Below are 21,401 nucleotides of genomic sequence, written 5' to 3'. Positions count from 1 at the left end.
GTTATGAGTATTTAAGCCGCAATCAAATGAAATTGGTAACATATCAAGCTAATAATTTCAATATTGAAGGAGTAGCAAATTTGGTGGGATATGATGAGAGCAATGAGGCTGAGTCCGAAAAAACAATATCCTGGGATTATGATTGTCAGTTAATGGGCTGGCTAAGGAGCAATTAAGGGATAAAGGGTTATATGATGGTTCAAGTTCTAAGCCCAATAACGGTAAAATGAGGAGCAAGAATGGGATAGGCCATGTGGGCCCACGCTCTAAGTGGACCGATCAGTTGGGGGACTTAGACAACGCTGCTGGACCGGGTGCGATGAGTTCGGGTCGGGCTTCTGGACTCCAGCAGCTTGGGGATGCGCCTGCTTCTGATCCCTTGGAGACTCTCCGCAACCTGGGAGGCGACACACATGGACATGTTTGTGAAGTGGAAGGCGCGGTATCCAGGATTCATTCTTCAAGTCCTTGTCTTGAAGCGAGGCATCTTGTGGAAGCCGGTAAAGAAGGTCCGCCCAAGCTGGGTGCTAATCGATTGGTGAAAGTAGGAGGAGCACTTGAACAGGATGGGGGTAGGGAGGCTGAAGGTCAAGGAAATCCATCTAGACGGTGAACCACGGGACTTGGTGGGTGTGCGAGGATTGACCATTAATAACAGAGTAATGAAGGCTGGAAGCGGAAGAGAGGCAGTGACAAAAGGGGGTCGCAGAGTGATAAAACATGGAGGGGCGTCAGTGGCACAAGGAAACGAGATGTTGGTATTCGGGCAGAACGGCAAACACTGTTAGGGTGATGATTCAGAAAAAAGTGGTCAACATTATCAAGAACTTACTAATACAGGCAGAGAAAGTGAAGCGACTCATGGCAGAAATTTTCCGAAAACTAATGATGAAAATGGATATGATGATGTTGAGGACAGAGTGGGGGGGGGGGCAGAGCACTGGAAAACGGTGATCAAGCCAGTGACAACGGGTTATCAGAATTAGATGAACAGATGATAGAAAACAAAAAGACTTGGGAATTAGCAAAGGAGTCAGGAGCAGAGCTATATAATGAAGAAGATGATATTATGGCTATTCTCCAACAACAGAATGAAGAAATTGCTCAGAAAAAAAGACTGGCGAAACAGAAAGAAAAAGCTAGACGAAGCAGACCCAAAACTCAAAAAAGGGTGTGCAATATTTCTTTAAAATGATAGTTAGTTCTTGGAATGTTAGGGGGTTGAAGGGTGACGGGAAACTGAGGATGGTAAAGGAATTAAAGCGGAAATGTAGATTAAACATGCTAGGTCTGGTGGAGACTAAAAGGCAGGTAGTGACTAGTTTTGATGTTTCAAATATTTGGGGTAATGGCTGTGCGGGGTGGGACTATGTTGAGTCTATTGGTGCGTCTGGTGGATTGCTGTTAATATGGGATGAGGAGTTTTTTAAAATCAGAAATTCTTATAAAAGTGAGAGATGGCTGTGTGTTGAAGGGGTTATGCTGAAGAATAATTATAATTGTGCTTTTATGTTGGTTTATGGTGCACTTGCTAGAGATGAGAAGCTTGTTATGTGAGAAGAGTTGAGTTACATAGCTAGTTTATGTCAGGTTCCCTGTTGTTTCATGGGAGACTTTAACGAGATTGTACAGGTGGAAGAAAGATGTGGCACTGATAGACTAACCTTGTCGGCGAAAGATTTCAAGACTTGGATACATGACATGAGTTTGGTGGACTTGCCAATTTATGACCGGAAGTTTACATGGTTCAGAGGTCGATCCTGTAGTTGTATTGACAAGGCTCTGGTTAGTTTGGAATGGCTTGAGGAGTTTCCAAAGACTCGATTACGAGGGGGCCCAAGGGGTTTGTCTGACCACTGTCATCTCATTTTGGAAGATAAGCAGCTAAGAGATGGTCTGAGGCCGTTCAGAAGTCTTGACTCATGGTTTACGCATGAAGGATTCCTGAGGATGGTAAAGGAGGAATGGAGAGAATTAGGACAGGTGCAGTTCACAGATAAGTTGAAGGCTTTGACAGTCCCTCTGGGGAGATGGCATAAAGACAATTTTGGTGACATAGACAAGAAAATTATGAAGTTTGAGGAAGAGATTAAGAAGATTGATGATATGGTGGGTGATGGGGTCTATGATGGTACGGTGGAGGCAAGAAGGAGGGCGCTGGTGGCTTGTTGTGCGAAATGGTATGTGAGAAAGGAAATATATTGGAAGCAGATGTTGCGATCTAGACATGTGCGAGACATAGACAAGAACACGAGGTACTTCCACAATTTAGCTTTGGCGAGAAGGAGGAACAACAGGATTGATGCACTGGTCATTAACGGAAGATTGATAAGGAATCAAGCTAGGATTAAGATAGCGATTAGAGACTTCTACAAGGACTTATATCATCAGGAGGAGTCTCCAATGGTGGGGTTCAGAGACAGTCTGGTGGAAATGATCAGTGAAGAGGATGATTTGGCTTTGGAAGTGCAACCGACTTCTGAGGAGGTTAGAGGGGCAGTGTGGGATTGTGAATCCTCAAAGGCTCTCGGAAGTGATGGTTACAACATGAACTTCATAAAGAAGTGTTGGGATGAAATTGGTCCTGAATTCACGACAGCGGTGTTGGACTTTTTCCATTCTTCGAGGCTACCGGCGAATGCCAATCTCACATGGGTGGCATTGGCACCCAAATTCACTGGGGCAAAGGAAATCAAAGATCTCAGACCGATTAGCATGGTTGGGTGTCTGTATAAAGTCATCTCGAAGATGCTGGTTAGGAGAATGTGAGCAATAATGCCAGGGCTAGTAGGTGAGACACAGAGTGCCTTTGTCAAGGGGCGAAAAATTCATGATGGGGCTCTTATTGCTTGCGAAACAGTTCAATGGATAAAACTGAGGAAGAAGGAAGCGGTGATAATAAAGTTAGACTTCCAGAAAGCATATGATAGAGTCAAGTGGAGCTTTGTGGATCTTGTGTTACAGAAGATGGGGTTTGGACGAAGATGGAGGGGGTGGGTCATGAAGTGTATCAGTACATGCTCCATGTCAATCTTGATAAATGGTTCGCCATCTAAGCCGTTTAAGATGGAAAGGGGCCTACGACAAGGTAATCCACTGTCCCCCTTTCTATTTGTACTTGTTGTGGATGTCCTGCACAGGATGTTTGGGGAGGCGGTTAGGAACAGGCGCATATCTCCATTGCTGGTTTGTAGAGACCACATTGAGCTGTTGCATCTTCAGTTTGCGGATGACACTATTCTGTTCTACCCTCCAAAGAAAGAGACTGTTAAAAATTACAGGAGGATTCTTCGCTACTTTGAATTGATGTCAGGGTTAAGTATTAACTTTGACAAATCTAGCTTGATTCCTATTAACTGTGATGATCAGTGGGTACAGCGTATGTGCAGTGTGTTGGGCTGTCAGGAAGCCTCTCTCCCAGTTAAATACTTGGGGATTTCGCTGGGAGCTAACCCAAGATTGGTGAAGAATTGGAAGCCAATTATTGACAAAGTGGAGGAGAAACTTAGCATATGGAAAGCCAAGGTTATCAATAAAGCCGGTAAGTTGGTGCTCATCAAATCTGTGCTAAATAGCCTCCCTGTATATTATTTGAGTCTATATAAGATGCCAAAGGCTGTTGTAGAGAAATTGATTTCCTTACAGAGAAGATTTCTATGGAGCAATGAGGGTGGTAAGAATGGCATGGTCTTGGTTAGGTGGGAGGTGGTGCAGGCGCCCAAAAAGTTTGGTGGGTTGGGAGTCGGGGATGCAATGGTGCGTAATACAGCCCTTTTATTTAAGTGGTGGTGGCATTTTTTCAAAGGAGGAATGTCCCCTGTGGAAGAAGGTGGTTTGCTCTTGCAAAAACTTGGACCCAAATATGTTGTTGTCCTCCCAGGTTTTACCTGTCCGGGGGGACCCTGGAAGGATATATGCCAGATACAGTTCAAAGATCAACGAGTAAGGCAGAAGATTGTTACTGGGTTATCTATGGAGGTTGGTGATGGGAGAAGAACGCGCTTCTGGGAGGATGTCTGGTTGTGTGGAGGTTCTCTAAAAGATCAGTTTCCAAGGCTCTTCTCAGTTTCAAACCAAAGAGGATCCGTTATAGGGGATTGTGGGTTTTGGGATGGGGTTGAGTGGATATGGAACTTCCAATGGAGACGAGAGCTATTCCAATGGGAGTTGGATCTTGTGACGAACTACATGAGGCACTAAGATTAGTCAAACTAGCTTATGGCAGAGAGGATAGACTTCTATGGAAATTTGATAAACAAGGAGTTTTTCTACTAACTCTTTTGTGCAGGTATTACAGACGGAAATTATTTCGGAGGATATAACAAGCTATAGCTTTACTAGGACAATTTGAAAAGGGCTAGTTCCGCCAAGATTAGAACTGTTTTTCTGGTTTGTTTTGACTGGGAAGATCAATACAAAGGAGAGATTGAGTCGATTTGGGGTTATCAACCAGCAAGACATTGTTTGCATGCTATGTAATAAAGGAGTTGAATATGATCATCATTTGTTTCTGGGCTGTGATTTTTCTTGGCAGGTTTGGTGTGCATGGCTATCATTTGTTAGAAGGCAATGGGCATCCGCAGGGACATTGAAGGAACATTTCTTGAGTTGGACGGAGATATCCAGTAGCAAGGAAATGCGTAAAAGGTGGATGGTGTGCTTCTGTGCAATTATTTAGAATATATGGCTAGAAAGAAATAGAAGAATTTTTCAACATAAAGAAAAAGGGGTTGATGAGATTATCCATATGTCCTTCACAAGCTATAAGGAGCGGCTAGGTGTGGATCCATTTTGTTGCTGATGGCAATGCCGGAGATGACAAGGGGTAAATTTTAGCGTTCGTGGTGCTGGCTATTTCTTTTTTCTTTATCACTTATGTTGGTTCTTTTGTCGTTCTCTTACGCTCCACTTAGTGTGTTGAGATGCTTTCATTCAAAAAAAAATAGTGATAAATTTTTGAATAAAATTCTCATCTATAACAGATTAATTTTTACTTTACTAAATTAAGTAGCGTTAAAAATAATTAACCTTAATAATGTATGCTTTTTTTGTGACTGAAAATTTAAAACAATTAAATAGAAAAGAAAAATAAAGTCCTAAGGGATTAAGAAGGCGCAGGACGATCCCTCTGAATACTTATCTCAAACTCATTCTAATGTGCTAGGAGCTCTACATGCTGCGAATGCGATCTCAACGCCATTTTTGTTATGGTGTCTGCCACTGTGTTTGCATCTCACAGGATAAAGCGAAAATCAACACGCTATTTCCAAGTCACGATATCTCTGACTTTAAGCACCAAAGGATCTACACACCCGTCATTATCATGAGAATTGTTAACAAGAATGAAAACCTACAGACAATCCATTTCGCAAATCATATCTCTGTGCCTCAAGTTTCAAACTAAAAGAAATCTTCTTCAAATAGCAAACAACTCTCCTTGAAAAATATTGCAACTCTCTATTGTTCCCAAACAATCTCGTTGTCAATTTTCGTTCCAGTCTTTGTTAACACAGGCAAAATCAATTCGATCTACAGAACCAGAGTAACTAGCATCACAATTGATCTTAAAAGTACCCATCGAAAGAGGAACCCAAGAGCAACTAATCATAAAAGGAATAAAAACTCGTTGTAATTCAAAGATATTTCGAAATTCCTTCTCAAAAGCTAAAGTCATACGAGCCACTTTAAAAAGGGGCTAAGACTCATGATGGTTAAAAATGTCATTGTTCATAGCTCTCCAAATCCATCACATACCAAAAAAAAATCTAAAAAGATGCTCTTTGTTATGGGACAAAAATCAATTCTTGAAAAATCAGAAAATGATTGAAAATCTCTAGAGTCTCCTAAACAAATTGAGCTTTTGGACAATTTCAAATACAATGGAACAACTATCTATAGATAAAAAACCTCTCTTAAAATAAAAACAGCAGTGGACAGTGCCTCTCGCAGACAAAACTTGAATTCATAGTTATTATTTATTAATAATCTTGAAATATTATGTGTACAGTATTTTCTTCAACAAAATTAAGAATTTAGTTAATATGTATTTTGAAATCAGAATATATGTTAAAGTTATTTATTAAAAAATTATTATAAAAAAAATACAAAATTTAATTTTTTATGTAATTGTTGTATATTTATTAAAACAAAAATTAATAGTAATTTTAATTTATATTTTTAGAATATATATTAGCTAAATTTAAAATTAAATATCTCAAATTAATTTTAAAAATATAATGATGAATTGAATTTATCTTTTTATTTATTAGATGGTGGATGATATATCACAATATGATATATATTTCATATTATTTAACTGACAAAAAGATCATTCTAATTTATAATTATATTTTCAAAAACTAACTTAAAACTTAAAACTTTTCAATAATCCAAATAATGCACAGATATTTTTTAAAATTATTATGACTATCAATCCTAATTATTACTGAATTCATATGAGAAGTTGATTAGCTCAATCATTTATTTATGGGTCGTACTGCAAGAATCATATTTAATTAAATAAAAATAAGATATTATAATTCAATTGAACAAATGTCTATTATATGTAAAAAATATTATATATACCTTTTTTTATATTTTTTTATAGAGATTTGTTAACTTATATCCTAAAAGTATATAAATATTTTATAAAATTTATTATAAAAATTAATTTTTTAACGTTTTTAATATATTAAATACATAAAAAATATTAAAAAAAAATTACTATTATATTTTTTTGGTACAAATTAGTTAAATCTTTTTATATATATCTTTCACTTTTATTAATGATTGATATAATTTTTCATATATATATATATATACCCGTTGACCCTTTTGCAATAGCAATATTATACAGTAGTGAGACAAGGGACAAGGTCCGGTGATATAGATACTGAATTTATCATTGTACCACCTAAACATGGACACTCCATACACGTGGATAGGCCTCATGGGCACTTCCATCTTCCTCCATTTCTATTGTCAGAAGATGGGATAGTTTAAACTTTTGTCTTGATAATACTGTAGCTGGTTATTTACTCCTTTCAAGTTTCAAGTTCTCAATTTCCTAACTTTCTTCATTATTACTTGTACTATATCAAATTTATGGCACAACTATCCATTAATATTTTATTTTATCAGGTTATTATGTAGCTTTGATTGCTATCTGCTGTGTAAGCTGTCTAGAAGAAAAAGGACTTGACAATTAGTACTTATGTTAAAATATTAAACCCTATTTTGGTACTGTAATTGAGTCAAATATAAAAACAAAATTGTGCAAATTTGTAATCCATGAATAGTGTATTAGGAGAGTATATTGCTGTCCAAATAATTACTAGAGAAAATTTTAATAACATACTTATGAGAGTATATCTCTCATTTCTCTCATCAAAGTTACTACCTGTATTTTGCTTTTTAAAGCATACATATATATCAAGTTTAAAACTAGATACATTTTCTAAGTGGATCTGTTTAGGGTTTAAAGCATCACATGCATGACCATTATGTTTGTAGCTAAGATTTCTCTTAAAAAACCAGCAAAATTTCTATATATTTTAATAAGAGAAAGTCTAAAAAACTAATTCTATATATAACCAATGAATCAAATTTTCAAAAAATTATGATTTTAAAATTTGAAAAACTAGTTTTACGCCCCTTCACCTCTCTTCACCTTTCCATCCTTGCCGCCTCTCCCTCCACGTTTTTTCTTCTTGGGATCACCTTTGAAATTTCTTGTACAATGATTTTAGATTTTTTTTTGTTAGATTTTGAATGTTCTTTTTTATGATTTTAGATATTTTCTATTAAGTTTTGGATGTTATTTTTTAAAAATAAACATCCGAAAACTAAGAAAAAGAAACATCTAAAACTATATAAAAAAATCATCCAAAATCTAAAAAGAAAAAACATCGAATACATAAAAGGAAAAAGAAGACAAGACATGGAGGGAGAGGAGAACAGAGGTTTGTGTTACCATGTTTGTGATGTCACATCCGACTACAGTGACTGCTGGTGGAGGACCTGTGGCTGCTGGTGGCGGAAGAGGACATGTGACTACTAGTGATGGGAGGTGATGCGTTGTTGATGGTGGCCGTCCATACACTAGTTGACTCCATAGTTGATACCTTAGTTGGTTAGCTAGCGGGATTGATTTAATAAGTCTAATATTCCAATGATGCATGGCTTATGTTATGCTCATTTTGGATGGACCAGGACCACCTTCCAAAATCTAAATAAGTTACCCAAACACGGCACTTGATAGAAGCCAAGAAAAATGCACTACCAAAGACTCTTTATGAAATTGATTCTTATTCCAAATTTCTAATTTGATAACTGGCATGACCAAAATTAAATCCTCTTACTGACGTTCTATATACTGATACAAATTATTCAATATTCAACATGATAAATCTCCCCTGAAGTAGAAGACAACAAAAAGCTACAAGAACGCTCACCACATCCACTGTCACAAATAATATAATATTTTCTACCAATACTTTTGATACAATAGACCCAACATCACAGCAATTATTATCTTCAACAAACGAATCATTGCTCTTGTGGAGTCTCAAATCTCGTTGGGGTATCAATTCCCATCATACAGCAAAGGCCAGAGATCAGGATTATTAGCAAAACGATTCCCTGAAATATAAACATGATAGTATGAATGGAAGGGTTCATAGACAACGACCTACACCATTTCAAGTTCAGTTGATGCAAGAAAATAAAACTTAAACCATATTCTTTCTACAGACATTTAGCGAGGTCTATAAAAGCTAAGCATGCAAAGGTTATGAATGCCGCTGTATTGTTATATTCCAGATTTTCACAACTTAGATTGAAAGAGAACAGTTTTATAAGGAAAGATGCCGCATGATAATGGACAGAAAGTAATAGCATAATCAAAATTTTACCAAATGTATATCGATTTCTAGGGAAGCGAATAGCAAAAAAGAAACCGAAATGGCTAAGATCCCAAGATGGGATGCTGAAAATGTCTAAATGTGTTACCGGCGGTGCAAATTAACGTGATCACATCATCAGACTATTAGAACTGTATGCATAGAGTTAGAAACAGGAAGCAGTTTACACATGCATGTGCCGAGAATGCAATCGGAGAACCACAGAATTTAATCACCAAAATGGAAGGAACAAAAAATACCAGAGGAAAAGTGAAATGAAAGAGCAGAGTAATAATGGTTACTTAATCATATTTTACTCATGAGACGAAAGAAAATATACAAGCATCCCCATCCAGCATATAGTTGAATGTGTAAAATGGACAAAGAAACTTACCACTAAAATTCCCTCCAGAAGAGAGGACTTAATCTGGCAGACTCTATCGCAAACTGTGGAATTGGCTGTCAGTGACGCATTTGTGGTTTCTTCTAGAAACCTTTGTAGTTCCCTGTAAGAAGGATACCGGACCAACCTGGAGGGATCTGACACATAAAGAACTGCATATTTGGCCCCAGATTTATCAACAGAGCTGACAAGCCCAGATAAAACTTCACCTGCATATATACAGCAAAACCAAGCAAGCATTTAGCAGAGGGTAAAATCATATCTAGCAAACCCATAACTTTTTAGTGGATATACCTTCAGATTTTGGCTTCTCATCAATGTTAAGAGGTTGAGAACCTCCATTACAGAACACAAGCAAATCTGTTTTCCCAGTACGACTCCCTTCCATCTTCTTGTTCAAATATTCCTGTAAAGTTACAATTAAGCAATAAATATCTTCAGATCACTGACACAGGACCCAACATTCGACAACAGATGATGTTACATGATTTTTCTGATTACCTGAACAGAGTGAAAAGCAGCACTGTCTTCATCATTTGTATCATCCATGGAGCAAGATCCAAGGAATACAACTTTGCCAATTCCCAAATCATCTCCACAGGATTCAGCGAATCCTGAAACCAATTGTTTTTCCAAATTCTCATCCTCTGATGAAGAAACATATGGAAATGCCATGGAAATGTTGGACCTGGTGAAAGACAGCTGTTCATGACAGTAAAGCAGTGTCCGAGTCAAAAAGCTTATCTAGTTACAATCATGGATTTGAGTTTACTATGTGTGGAAACTTCATAGATTGTATGTCACAAGTCTCTCACCTTGAGCAAGTCTAAAAGAGTTGAGTCTTCATGATTGCTCATGCTTAAATCTGACGATTGTAACTACACAGAAAAAATGTAACAAGTTTATTAAATAATCATGCTGCATCACCGACAGGAATCTCAGGAAAGTTGCAACACGAACTGCTTACATAGACAGTTAAATATATTACCTCTCTACCAATGAATAAAAGGGCCAGATCCAAAGGCTCCTGAAATTCCTTTCCATTGCACTACTCAAAACAAAAAAGGTTTTATATTTAGAAATTGCAACCACAAAAGCAACAATGATGGAGACAGCAAAATCAAAGAAAAACTTGCAAAAAATACAGAAAAAAAAATAAGGGGGGGGAGGGGACCCCGCCTCCAAAATGAGTATTGCTGAATATACATAACAAGAAACCATCATAGAATACCAGAAAATTTGACCAGCCAGCTTCAGCTAAAACAGACTTTGCTAGATCTTTTGGAGAAATGATCTGATAATTTACAGAATCCTTCATGCCATTTTCTGAAACCCTGTAATGATACAAGAACATATAAATTATTTGTCGAATTGATGTACTATACAATGCAAACATTAGTTGAAACCTAGAGTAAAATCAAGAACAATTTACAACCCTTTTCCTACATGTAGCGGCTAAATCAACAAGTATATGACATGTATATTTTTAAGTTTGCATTTAACCTTGTTCAACATTTTCTGCTTACCTGCTTGTTTCATCTATCTTTCTAAACCGTTCTACAACTTCAAATTTCAGTAAGCTTTCTCAAATAATCCAGAAAATCGATCTACTGTTTAGTCATATCAACAAACCAAAACCCGGATATAATGCCAACGGGTTCCTAAACATAAGTCCTAATGTTAGCATAGGTTTTTCTCTATTTCCCTTGATTTCTTTTGCACAACTTGAAAACCCTTTTTACATAATTACATCTAGTTGGCTCCCTTTCCAAGTTTTGATACTCCCCTTTAACCCCTAGAAATCCCTAAACAGTTTAATGAAAACCTATGCATAAAACCTTCCTTCTACCCAATGATAAGCTTCAAGATCAACACAACTAAATCTAATGATGATTACCATTATCCACATCATCAACCAAACATACCACTATACGTCATCTAAGTATCACAATCTAATGATCTATTTTCTTACTTGACATATAAAAAATATATATTTTTGTCAAACAAAATTTTATAGTTACAAAATATTTAGCAAAAGAATTAGGCATTACAGGTCATAATGGGAAGACCAAAGAAATGCAGGGACCGTAGAAGGAACTGCCAACAATCCATTTGGAACAATAGCAACAAGAAGCAAAGCAAGCAGCGTGAACGGAACCACCTTCATTGCTTTATCTTCTTCCTTCTCCCTAACACAATAACCAAAATCAGTTCCACTTGCTCACAAGAATCCAAATGCACACCATACAAAATTGGATACACATAGATAGATTGAGGGAATCGCATGATACGGATCGATCAACTCTAGATCGAATCGAAGCATCTAAAGTTGAAGACTTTTGGGGAAAAGGACGGAGATTCAATAATCGAATTCGGCAAATTTCGATGGCAGGAGTCATAGATCGGAGAGAAGCCACCAGAAGATTAACAGAATTAAAAAGAAAAAACAGAAAAACCTAACTTACCACTTTGTTCTTCGTCGTCGTCTTCGTTTTCTTTTCGGATTGGTTTCGATTCAATAGTCTCTTTGAAGATTGCAGAGCTCACCACCCTCTGCGTGCTGAATTGGGAATTATGAATGGTGATACTGTCCAAAATTTATGATTAGTTTAGACATTCATATTTCACATTCGAAGCCCTGAAAATATGAAATAAATATTAAAAAAAAAATCTCTAGTAGATATCTGATTTTTTTTTCTTTTTTATTATTTTCAGGCTTGAGACATGTTTATTTTTTGGGATTATCTTTTATCATATTCTTAAATGATTATTTATATATAGATATAAAAATTAGTTATTTTTACTGGAATAATAATATATAATTAAATATACATACAAAAGAAATTAACAATTAACTTTTTAATAAACAACAGAGGTTGAATGAATTCAAGAACATGTAGGTCTTTTTTCCTCTCTTAATTTAAGAAATACGTTAAATAATTAAAAAAAATATTACAAAATATTTGGGGAAAATAGTAAGAGTCATACATTAAGTCATTGAGATAATTCTCTATATAAAAAAAAGTATGGAAGAAAATTACAAGGGAAGCAGCTTCTATTTTAAGGTTTGGAAACTTAAAAACTCTCCAACAATTACACATGCCTGTTGAACACATTTATCTTTTGCATAGCTTGTTCAAGCCTATAAATCCAGAGGAGAAGAATATTCACCGCAACGTATAAGAATTCTATTAGGCTATCTTATGCTTATAGTTATTTCGCTTGAAAAAACAGATTGCAGACCAACATGCTGCTCCACCACAATTTCTAGGTTAAAAGATAACATTTTTGCAAAGATAAGAAATAAACAACCAAGAGTTCTCTCCAAAAAGTGAATGAATCATAACAATATGATATGATAATTCCGGGTAAACAAAATTTTCTACAATTACAGTATCATCATTGGCCATCAAATCCTAGATTACATCACAGGTGATGCATTACAAGATTGAACCAACTTTAAGAATTTATTGAGGGAACACCAATTATCCTCACAAAAAATACCCATATAGAGGGAAAGATGTTGAAAGTATTAACGCTTGACCCATTGGAAGCTTTTTCTTGCTTTAGCCTTTCCTGGTTTTTTCCTCTCTACCACTCTTGCGTCCCTTGTCAGGAAGCCAGCTGATCAAAATTCAAGAAATACTCCATTAGTATATCATCGTAGCACAACACATATTCAAGTCAAAAAATGAGGAGATTCACATGGCTAACAAAGAATAATACATGTTGCAATGAATTTCAACTTGGGAGGTTTGATATGAGCCAATATAAACATGGTCACAAACTATAATGCTTGAGTATAGCTCAAACAAGTAATGAACATGGTCACAAAGGCTGAAAGGTTATACCGTTTCTTAGTGCAGGACGCAAATCTGGTTCCCAGCTTTGCAAAGCCTTGCTGATTCCCAATCGTATTGCTCCAACTTGACCTATTGTCATGAAAAAACCAGTTTCTTAATAAAATGAATGACAATTGAACCCTTATATGTTACCAACTAGGCACTTCTGTGCAAATTCCACTCAAATTATTATCCTTAGTTTATAATTATCATCCACTGGAAGTTGAATAGAAGTGCAGCCAACTTCACAAAGCACAAGTTTTTTTAATTTAACGGCATTCTTAAAGAAACAGAGAAATTACTGCAGTGTAAATATAGAAACTGATGCCATTCATGGGAATTATGCATTTATAAGAAAACTAAGTCATTGACCATACCTGAAACACCGCCTCCTTTTACAGTACAACTGACATCCCAAAGTCCTAATGTCTTTGTCTCGGAGAAAGGTCGAAGGAGAGTAGCACGATGCTCAAGCATAGGGAAATAAACATCAAATTCTTTATCATTAACAATAAATTTACCATCACCAGGTTGAACCCAGACACGTGCTATGCTACATTTTCTTCTTCCAGTTCCATAAGCACGTCCTTTCTCGTCAACTTGTCTCACTCTTGCTTTTGCAGCTTCCTCTTGCTTTAGACGCTCCATTTCAGCTCTAGTGGATTTTCTAGTATTCCTCTCATAGCGCATGTCTTCTATTACTCTAAGAGGGGGCAATCCCTCGACTCCTTCTAAGTCTTTCAACGCAATCAAACTGTCAAGCATTTCATCCGTGATTCCAGAAGCAGCAATCAAATCACCAAAAGCTCGGTTTGGGCCTGTTGTACCACATCAGGTTCAAGAAAACAAAACAACTCCATCATGATGACAATGTGCAAAGTTAAAAAGAAACAATCCCACATAAATAACAAATGCAGCTTCACTATCATTCTGAGTAATCTCTTGGAAATTAAAACCATATATAATAAAAGTTAGAGCCCCGGATTCTCAAAATGCCAGAAACAATAAATCTAGAAGAAATCAGAACTATAAGATGGCATCAGCTCATGAGCAACTTCAGTTATCATCAAAAGATAATCCAACATTCACATTTACATTACACACAATACCAGCACCTAACTATTCTCTAGACCAAGCATGGCAGAATCAACAACAACCAAGAAATATGCACAATTAATAAAAGAATAATATATAAATACTCAAATAAATAAAAGGTTGAATCATAGTATAGTAACCTTTGAGTACAGCAGTGAGCTCTTTCTCTTCCTTCTCAAGCTTCTCAATATCTTCTTTACTTCTTTCACCTTCCACAGCACTGAACTCACCCTTCATCCCTTCAATATTATCGTCTTGAAAAACAAACACATCATCTTCCTTCACTTCATCACCATCCTTCTCCTCCTTCAAGCTCCAAGGTTGAAAATCCGATGCACCCACCCCAAGGTGCCCACCAGAACCATCTTTTACTTTATTTTCCTCATTATCAATCCCTTTGAATATTGAACTCTCATCTTCATCATCAACACCCTTCTCTTGCAAGTACCATTTCTCCTCCTCCACCACCTTATTCTCCTCCTTCCTCCCCAAAGGAAAACCTTCTTCTTCTCCTCCTCGATTTTCCCCCGGAGGCATGTTGTTCATTTCTTCATCGTCGAAGAAAGCAGGGAAATTTTCTTCAGTGTCGCGAAAGTCCTTCCACGCGGGTGGAGAATACGGGTCCTTCCCCTTGCCATTGTTATTGTTGTTGGTGGAGAAGGGTTTGGGAGTGGCGGTGAAGAAGGGATTGAGGGGCAAATTGGGGATTTTTGTTTGCGGCGGGAACGTGTAGGGTTTTGGGGAGGGAGAGAGGAAGCGTCTGAGATGGGAGTAGGGTTTTGGAATCAAACGAGAAAGCATGGTGATATATGTTGTTGTTGTTGACGGAAGGTTTCATTCATTCATTCATTGGTAGTGGACGGCGGCGATTGGAGGCTGATGCGGCGGCGGAACGGTGGCGATCGGAGGAGGGAGAGTGGGAAGAGCTGGAAATGAGTGGAACTGCTAACAGGCAAGAGTGAGCAAGCTCATTAGGTTATGAGAGCCACTCCCTATACGCTGTCGTTTCGCGAAGATTTTTATTTTAATAATCGGATTTTGTTGTAAAATAAATAAATAAAAAAAATAAATATAAAATAACGAAGGAAATGAATATTAGTCCTCTTTTTTTAATATTCAAGTTCATTTTATTATTAGTATTCATTAATATTATTATTTTAATATAATTTAGATAATTCATATATATTCACTTTGTATTTTTTTTATGACTATTTACTAATAGTATATGTTACAGCGTATATCTATATATAGAGAAAAAAGTGTTTTATATTGGTATTGTGTGTTATTTATCTCAAACCACACTACTCTATTTATACGAATTAATACTCAAAATAGTCTCTGAAATTTGATCCCAATTCAATTTAGTCCTTTAATTTTCAATTGACCCAAATTATACCCTAAAATTTTAAAGCGTGACTCAAGTTAGTTCTACCATTCATTTCTGTCACCGAAGAGATAATGTGACATGATTAAACGACGTTGTTTTGCTATTTGCGCCTAAACAACGTCGTTTTACTCCTCCCCCTCTCCTCAACCTCCCCACCATTTTGATGCCACCACCTTCAATCATACTTTTCCAACCCCACCATTCTTACTACCACCCCCTCCTCCTCCTCTTCACCTCCTTCTCATCTACCACTCCACCGTCATCCCACCACTCCTTTTTCTATCTCCTTCTTTCTCCACCTCCTTAGCCAAAGAATACCGCAAAGAAAATTCGACCATTCAAAAACTCTCACCCTCATTACAACTAAGAAACTCGACAACAAATGAAGACTCAAAATTTCATCATCATTGTCGTCACCATCATCAGTCTCACCTACGTGTTCCACCACCCCCAACAAATAGAAGCAGTGGCGAGTTAAGGTGGAAGTGGGTTGAGATTTATTGTTGGAGTCATGGCTGCTTGAGGTCATAGAATTAAGTTGTTCCATTTGTCATTGTATTAATTGTGTGAGAAGAAGAAAAAGAGAAAAAGGGAATGGAGGGATTTACTAATCAAATGGAGGAGGAAGAAAAAGAAGAGGGAGGAGGTGAGGAATAGGAGGGTGGTGGTGGTGGTGGTGGTGGTGGTGGTGGGGTTGGAAAGGTATGATTGAGGGTGGTGGAAGGTTTAGACATTGAGGAGGAGGAAGAAGAAGAGGGGGAGGAGTAAAACGACATCATTTAGGCGCAAACAACAAAACGACATCGTTTAATCATGCTACATTATCTCTCCGGTGACGGAAATGAACGGAGGGGTCAACTTGAGTCACACCTTAAAATTTCAGGGTATAATTTTGGTCAATTGGAGGGCTAACTTGAGTTAGAGGTCAAATTTCAGGAGTCATTTTGAGTATTAACTCCTATTTATACACATACAAGAGTTATTATTTTCAAACCTCATTAAATATAATCTCTCTTGATAACATGAATCTCCCAACATTGAAAAAATGAGCCACTCATATTGTGAAAGAACTCATGAATATCCATATCACAACACTCCTCTTTGGATGTCTATTTAGAATTATGTTTCATTGAAACCTAACTAAAGAAAAACTCAATGAAAAAAATTTTAGTGAAAGAAAAAAGAGTACAGTATCCTTTGTGATAGGACTGTCTCGTTAAAAATATTCTCAAGAAAAACTCAATAGGGATAAGAAAATTCTCTGGTGCTGAGGCATAGATTCCTCCGCATATGTTGATGAAAACGTGTTAAGTTGGAGTGTGCTGTTGATGTGTGAACAGCTTCTCCGTAGCTGCAGCATGTACTTGGAGGGTTCAGACGTAGGTTCGCACTTCAGAAGAGATGTGATGTAGGTTTCAATAAAACATTGCATTAAGCAATGCTAATCAATTTATGTTAACAAAGTAATTATAATATTTATTTATTTGCAATATGGACCTGGACACCAATATGTCAACAGTAAGAACTAACGGACCATAGAAAAGAGGTTGGGATATGTTAACATTTTTTATTAGTTTTATATGAAGAAAAGATATGAATAAAAAATTAAAAAAAACTATTGAACCGTTTCATTTTTTAGAAAACTATTTATTATACATAATTTACCAAAAAAAAATTAATTTTTAAAACCTAAACTACTCATTTTACATTTTAATTAAAATATAAATAACCTGTCATGCTAAGAAATTTTACTTTTATTTAATTTTATATACATTTAATAATAAAAAGAGTGAATTCTCTTATAACATTTGTATTTATTGATATGTTAGTATTTATAACGTGAAACTAGAATTGTATATAAATAAAAAAAATAAACATGTATATAAAAAATATGTTTATATGAAATAATAGAAACTTATATTACAATTATTTTTTTTGTTTTCTTTTTAAAATAACTAATTTTTTATATATTTTTTAATTCAATTTTGAGACAGTATTAGAATAAAGATTTTATACATCTATTAATTATGTACTGTAATAAAAAAATTTATACATTCATTACGTAAATAATTATCTAAAAGAATAAATATAAAAATTAAATTATTATATAAAAAATATACATATATATTTTAAAATATCAAAATAAACTACCATGCTTTTAAATAATTATTCTAGTACTCATTATAATTTTCAATTATTAATTACCTTCAAGGCCAAATAAATTTCTTAACTATTATTGTTTTCAAAAAATTGGACTACATACCTACATTTTTTGGACACTAAAATAAATTCTTTTTTATATTTTTTGAGACAAAAAGAGTCCAACTCTGATTGACTTGCCCATAATAATTCACGACCCATACAATATTTTTACATCCATCCAGTCCAAACACCAAAACAAAAAAATTTCATTACTATTATATTATACTTATTTTCCTAAACTAAATTCATTACTTTTTTCTTAATCTCGTTGTTAATAAGAGAGTCTGACACAAGCCTTCTGAACCCTGGAATCCTCTCCTGAACTGCCTGCTTCCAACGGGAGCGCCTTGAACCATGATGAACATTTTAACGAGACACGTGTAGCCACCACCATGTGATATGCACTCCTCCTTAGATGTCCATTTAGAATTATGTCTCATTGAAACCTTACTAAAGAAAAATTCAATGAAAAAACTTTAGTGAAAGAAAAAAGAGTACAGTATCCTTTGTGATAGGACTGTCTCGTTAAAAATATTCTCAAGAAAAACTCAATAGGGATAAAACCTGATCAAGAAAAAAAGAGTATAGCCTCCCCCTCTTGTCAACATTATTTAATATTTCGAAATCGGCACATCCCAATCTGATGTACCAATCTTTCAAAGGAAGATTTTGGAAGTGACTATAAATAAATCTGCCAAATTATTACTTGAACTGATCTGTTGGATATCAATTGTTCTTTGATTTTGAAGATCATAAATGAAGGAGAATTCTCGAGAAATATGCTTTGTTCTATCACCTTTGATGTATTCACCTTTAAGTTAAGTAATGCATGCTGTATTATCTTTAAACAGAATAATTGGTACTAGTTTATGATCAATGAGTCTACATGATAACAGAATATATTAGATTAAACTCCTTAGTAAAAAACATTCGCGACTTGCTTCGTGTATCGCTGGTATTTCAGCATAATTAGAGGATATTGCTGCTATCGTCTGTTTTGTAGACCTCCATGATATAATTGTATCACCATATGTGAATAGGTATCTTGTTTCAGATCTTCCTTTGTGTGGATCAGACAAGTATTCTGCATCTGCATAACTAACTAATTGTGACTTGGATTCATATGAATAAACAATCTCATATCAACTGTTCCATACAGATATCGAAAGATTTGTTTGATTATATTCCAATGTTTTCTTGTTGGAGAGGAATTATACTTTGCTAGTAAATTCACAATAAATGATATATCAGGTAGTTTATTATTAGCAAGATAATTAGTGCTCAAATGACACTGAGATATGGTACTTCAAGATCAATGATATCTTCATTTTCTTCTTTAGGACGAAATTGATCCTTTTTCACATCTAATGATCGTACGATCATTGAAGTACTTAATGGATGTGACTTATCTATATAAAATTTCTTCAATATTTTTTCTGTATATTTTGTTTGATGAATAAATATTCTATTTTTTATATGCTCAATTTGCAGGTCGAGACAAAATTTAGTATTTCCAATATCTTTCATCTCAAACTCTTTTTTTAGAACTTTTATAATTGTTGGAATCTCTTCAGGAATTTCAATAATATTTAAATCATCAACATACACAGCAATTATAATGAATCTAGATGCAGATTTTTTATGAAAATACATGAGTAGATATCATCATTTTTAAATCCGTTTTGGCCAGATACTCAATAAGACGATTATATCACATTCGTCCAAATTGCTTTAGACCATATAAAGATCTTTGTAATTTGACTGAGTGTAATCCATTTGAATATTCATTGGATGGCTTAGATATCTTTAGTCCTTTGGGAATTTTCATATAGATATCACGATCTAATGATCCGTATAAATAAGCTATCACTACATCCATTAGATGCATATGTAGTTTATGGTATGCGGATAAATTGATCAAATAATGTAATGTTATTACATCTACTACAAGATAATATGTTTCTTCAAAATATATAACGGGCCTTTGTGAAAAATCTTGTGCCACAAGTCGAGCTTTATAGCGTACAACTTTATTTTTCTCATTTCGTTTTCTCATAAAAACTCATTTGTATCAAAAAGGTTTTGCATCTTCTGATGTACTGACTACAGGTCAACAGACTTCAAATTTTGCGAGTCTAACTTAGCCTTCATAGCTTCTTTCTATTTTGACCAATCATTCATTTGTCGATATTTTTCGACTATGTTTAGCTCAAAATCCTCACTTTCATGCATGATATGTAGTGCCACATTATATGCAAATACTTTCATTGACAATTATTTTATTTCGATTTTATTTTTCTCCTGTAAAAATATAATTTATCGAGATCTCATCATTTTTACAATTTTCAGAATTTTCAAGTATCTGAACATTTTCTGACGTCAAAACTATATTAGAATTTTAGACACGTACTAGTGTCTTTTCTATGTCTTTATCCTTTTCAATAGGAGTACCATTTATCTTAGTAATATCAAATGCATATCTTCTTTTTCGAGGATTTTTTTTTGAACCAATTGGTCTACCACGTTTCTGGCGTGTACTCGTTTCAGTAGCTATTTGTCCAACTGGAACATCAATTTGAATTTGAACATTTTCAGCTGATATGTAGGATTTGGTTATCCTCTTTGTATCAGAAAATATATCAGGTAATTCATTTGTTATTCTTTGCAAATGTATAATCTTTTGAACTTCTAGTTTACATTGTCCTGATCGTGGGTCTATATGCATTAACAATGATGCATTTCAATTGAGTTCTTTCTTAAGTGGCTTATTCACTATTCCCCTCCCCCAATGTTGTTGGAAATATTGATTCATTAAAATGACAATTTGCAAACTGAGCTTTAAATACATCTCCTATTTGTATCTCGAGATACCTCACCATAGAGGAAGAATCATATCCCACATAAATCTCCAATTTTTCTTGGGGTTTCATTTTGGTACGAGAAGGTGGGGGCAATTGGAACATATATCGTACACCTAAATATTCTCAAATGAAAAATATTTGGCTGGTAGTCAAAAGCTAATTGGAGGGGAGAGAATTGATGGTAACTTATTAGCTTCAAATGAATAAGACTGCAGCATGTAAAATCGCATGCCTCAAATAGAAATAGGGAGACTTGTTCTCATAAGTTGGAGTCTAGCAGTTAATTGGAGGTGCTAACCCATTTTGTGTGTGAACATGAGCTACTGGATGTTCAACACTTATTCCGTTAGCCATATAATAAGCATCAAAGGCTTGAGAAGTGAATTCACCAACATTATCAAGACGAATTGCTTTGATTAGATTTTCTAAAAGTGTGCTTTTAATCGAATAATTTGAACAAGTAATCTCGCAAACACTAGGTTGCGAGAAAACAATAAACACACATGTGACCATCTCGAGAATGGTCGATTAGGACCATAAAGTATCTAAATGCTCCATATGGTTGATGAATTGGTCCACATATATCTCATTAAATTCTTTCTAGAAATTTAGGGGACTCAAACTTAATTTTTACTAGTGATGACCTTACAATTAACTTTCTCCGAGGACATGCAGCACAACAAAATTCACTAGATTGAAGAATTCTCTGAC

General features: G+C 35.3%; 2 protein-coding genes across 2 annotated transcripts; both read right to left on the bottom strand.

Annotated features, from left to right (window-relative positions):
• Positions 1 to 8,290: 8,290 nt before the first annotated feature.
• Positions 8,291 to 12,171, bottom strand: LOC112737191 (uncharacterized). Its single transcript, XM_025786965.2, has 9 exons — positions 11,769 to 12,171; positions 11,355 to 11,492; positions 10,535 to 10,637; positions 10,292 to 10,351; positions 10,119 to 10,181; positions 9,805 to 10,005; positions 9,598 to 9,709; positions 9,295 to 9,512; positions 8,291 to 8,640 (listed from the first exon to the last, which is right to left on the bottom strand). Exons 2-9 carry the CDS (start codon positions 11,468 to 11,470, stop codon positions 8,548 to 8,550), a joined length of 966 nt encoding a protein of 321 aa, XP_025642750.1. The 5' UTR covers positions 11,471 to 11,492; positions 11,769 to 12,171; the 3' UTR covers positions 8,291 to 8,547.
• A 450-nt stretch (positions 12,172 to 12,621) lies between these two features.
• On the bottom strand, positions 12,622 to 15,251 carry LOC112737190 (small ribosomal subunit protein uS9m). Its single transcript, XM_025786964.3, has 4 exons — positions 14,381 to 15,251; positions 13,523 to 13,963; positions 13,155 to 13,235; positions 12,622 to 12,927 (listed from the first exon to the last, which is right to left on the bottom strand). Exons 1-4 carry the CDS (start codon positions 15,039 to 15,041, stop codon positions 12,836 to 12,838), a joined length of 1,275 nt encoding a protein of 424 aa, XP_025642749.1. The 5' UTR covers positions 15,042 to 15,251; the 3' UTR covers positions 12,622 to 12,835.
• Positions 15,252 to 21,401: the final 6,150 nt, after the last annotated feature.

The sequence above is a fragment of the Arachis hypogaea genome, chromosome 13 (genome assembly GCF_003086295.3).
Source record: "Arachis hypogaea cultivar Tifrunner chromosome 13, arahy.Tifrunner.gnm2.J5K5, whole genome shotgun sequence".
Taxonomy (NCBI): Eukaryota; Viridiplantae; Streptophyta; class Magnoliopsida; order Fabales; family Fabaceae; genus Arachis; species Arachis hypogaea.
The sequence above is the reverse complement of the archived record's forward strand: the minus strand, read 5'-3'. Positions and strand labels throughout refer to the sequence as shown.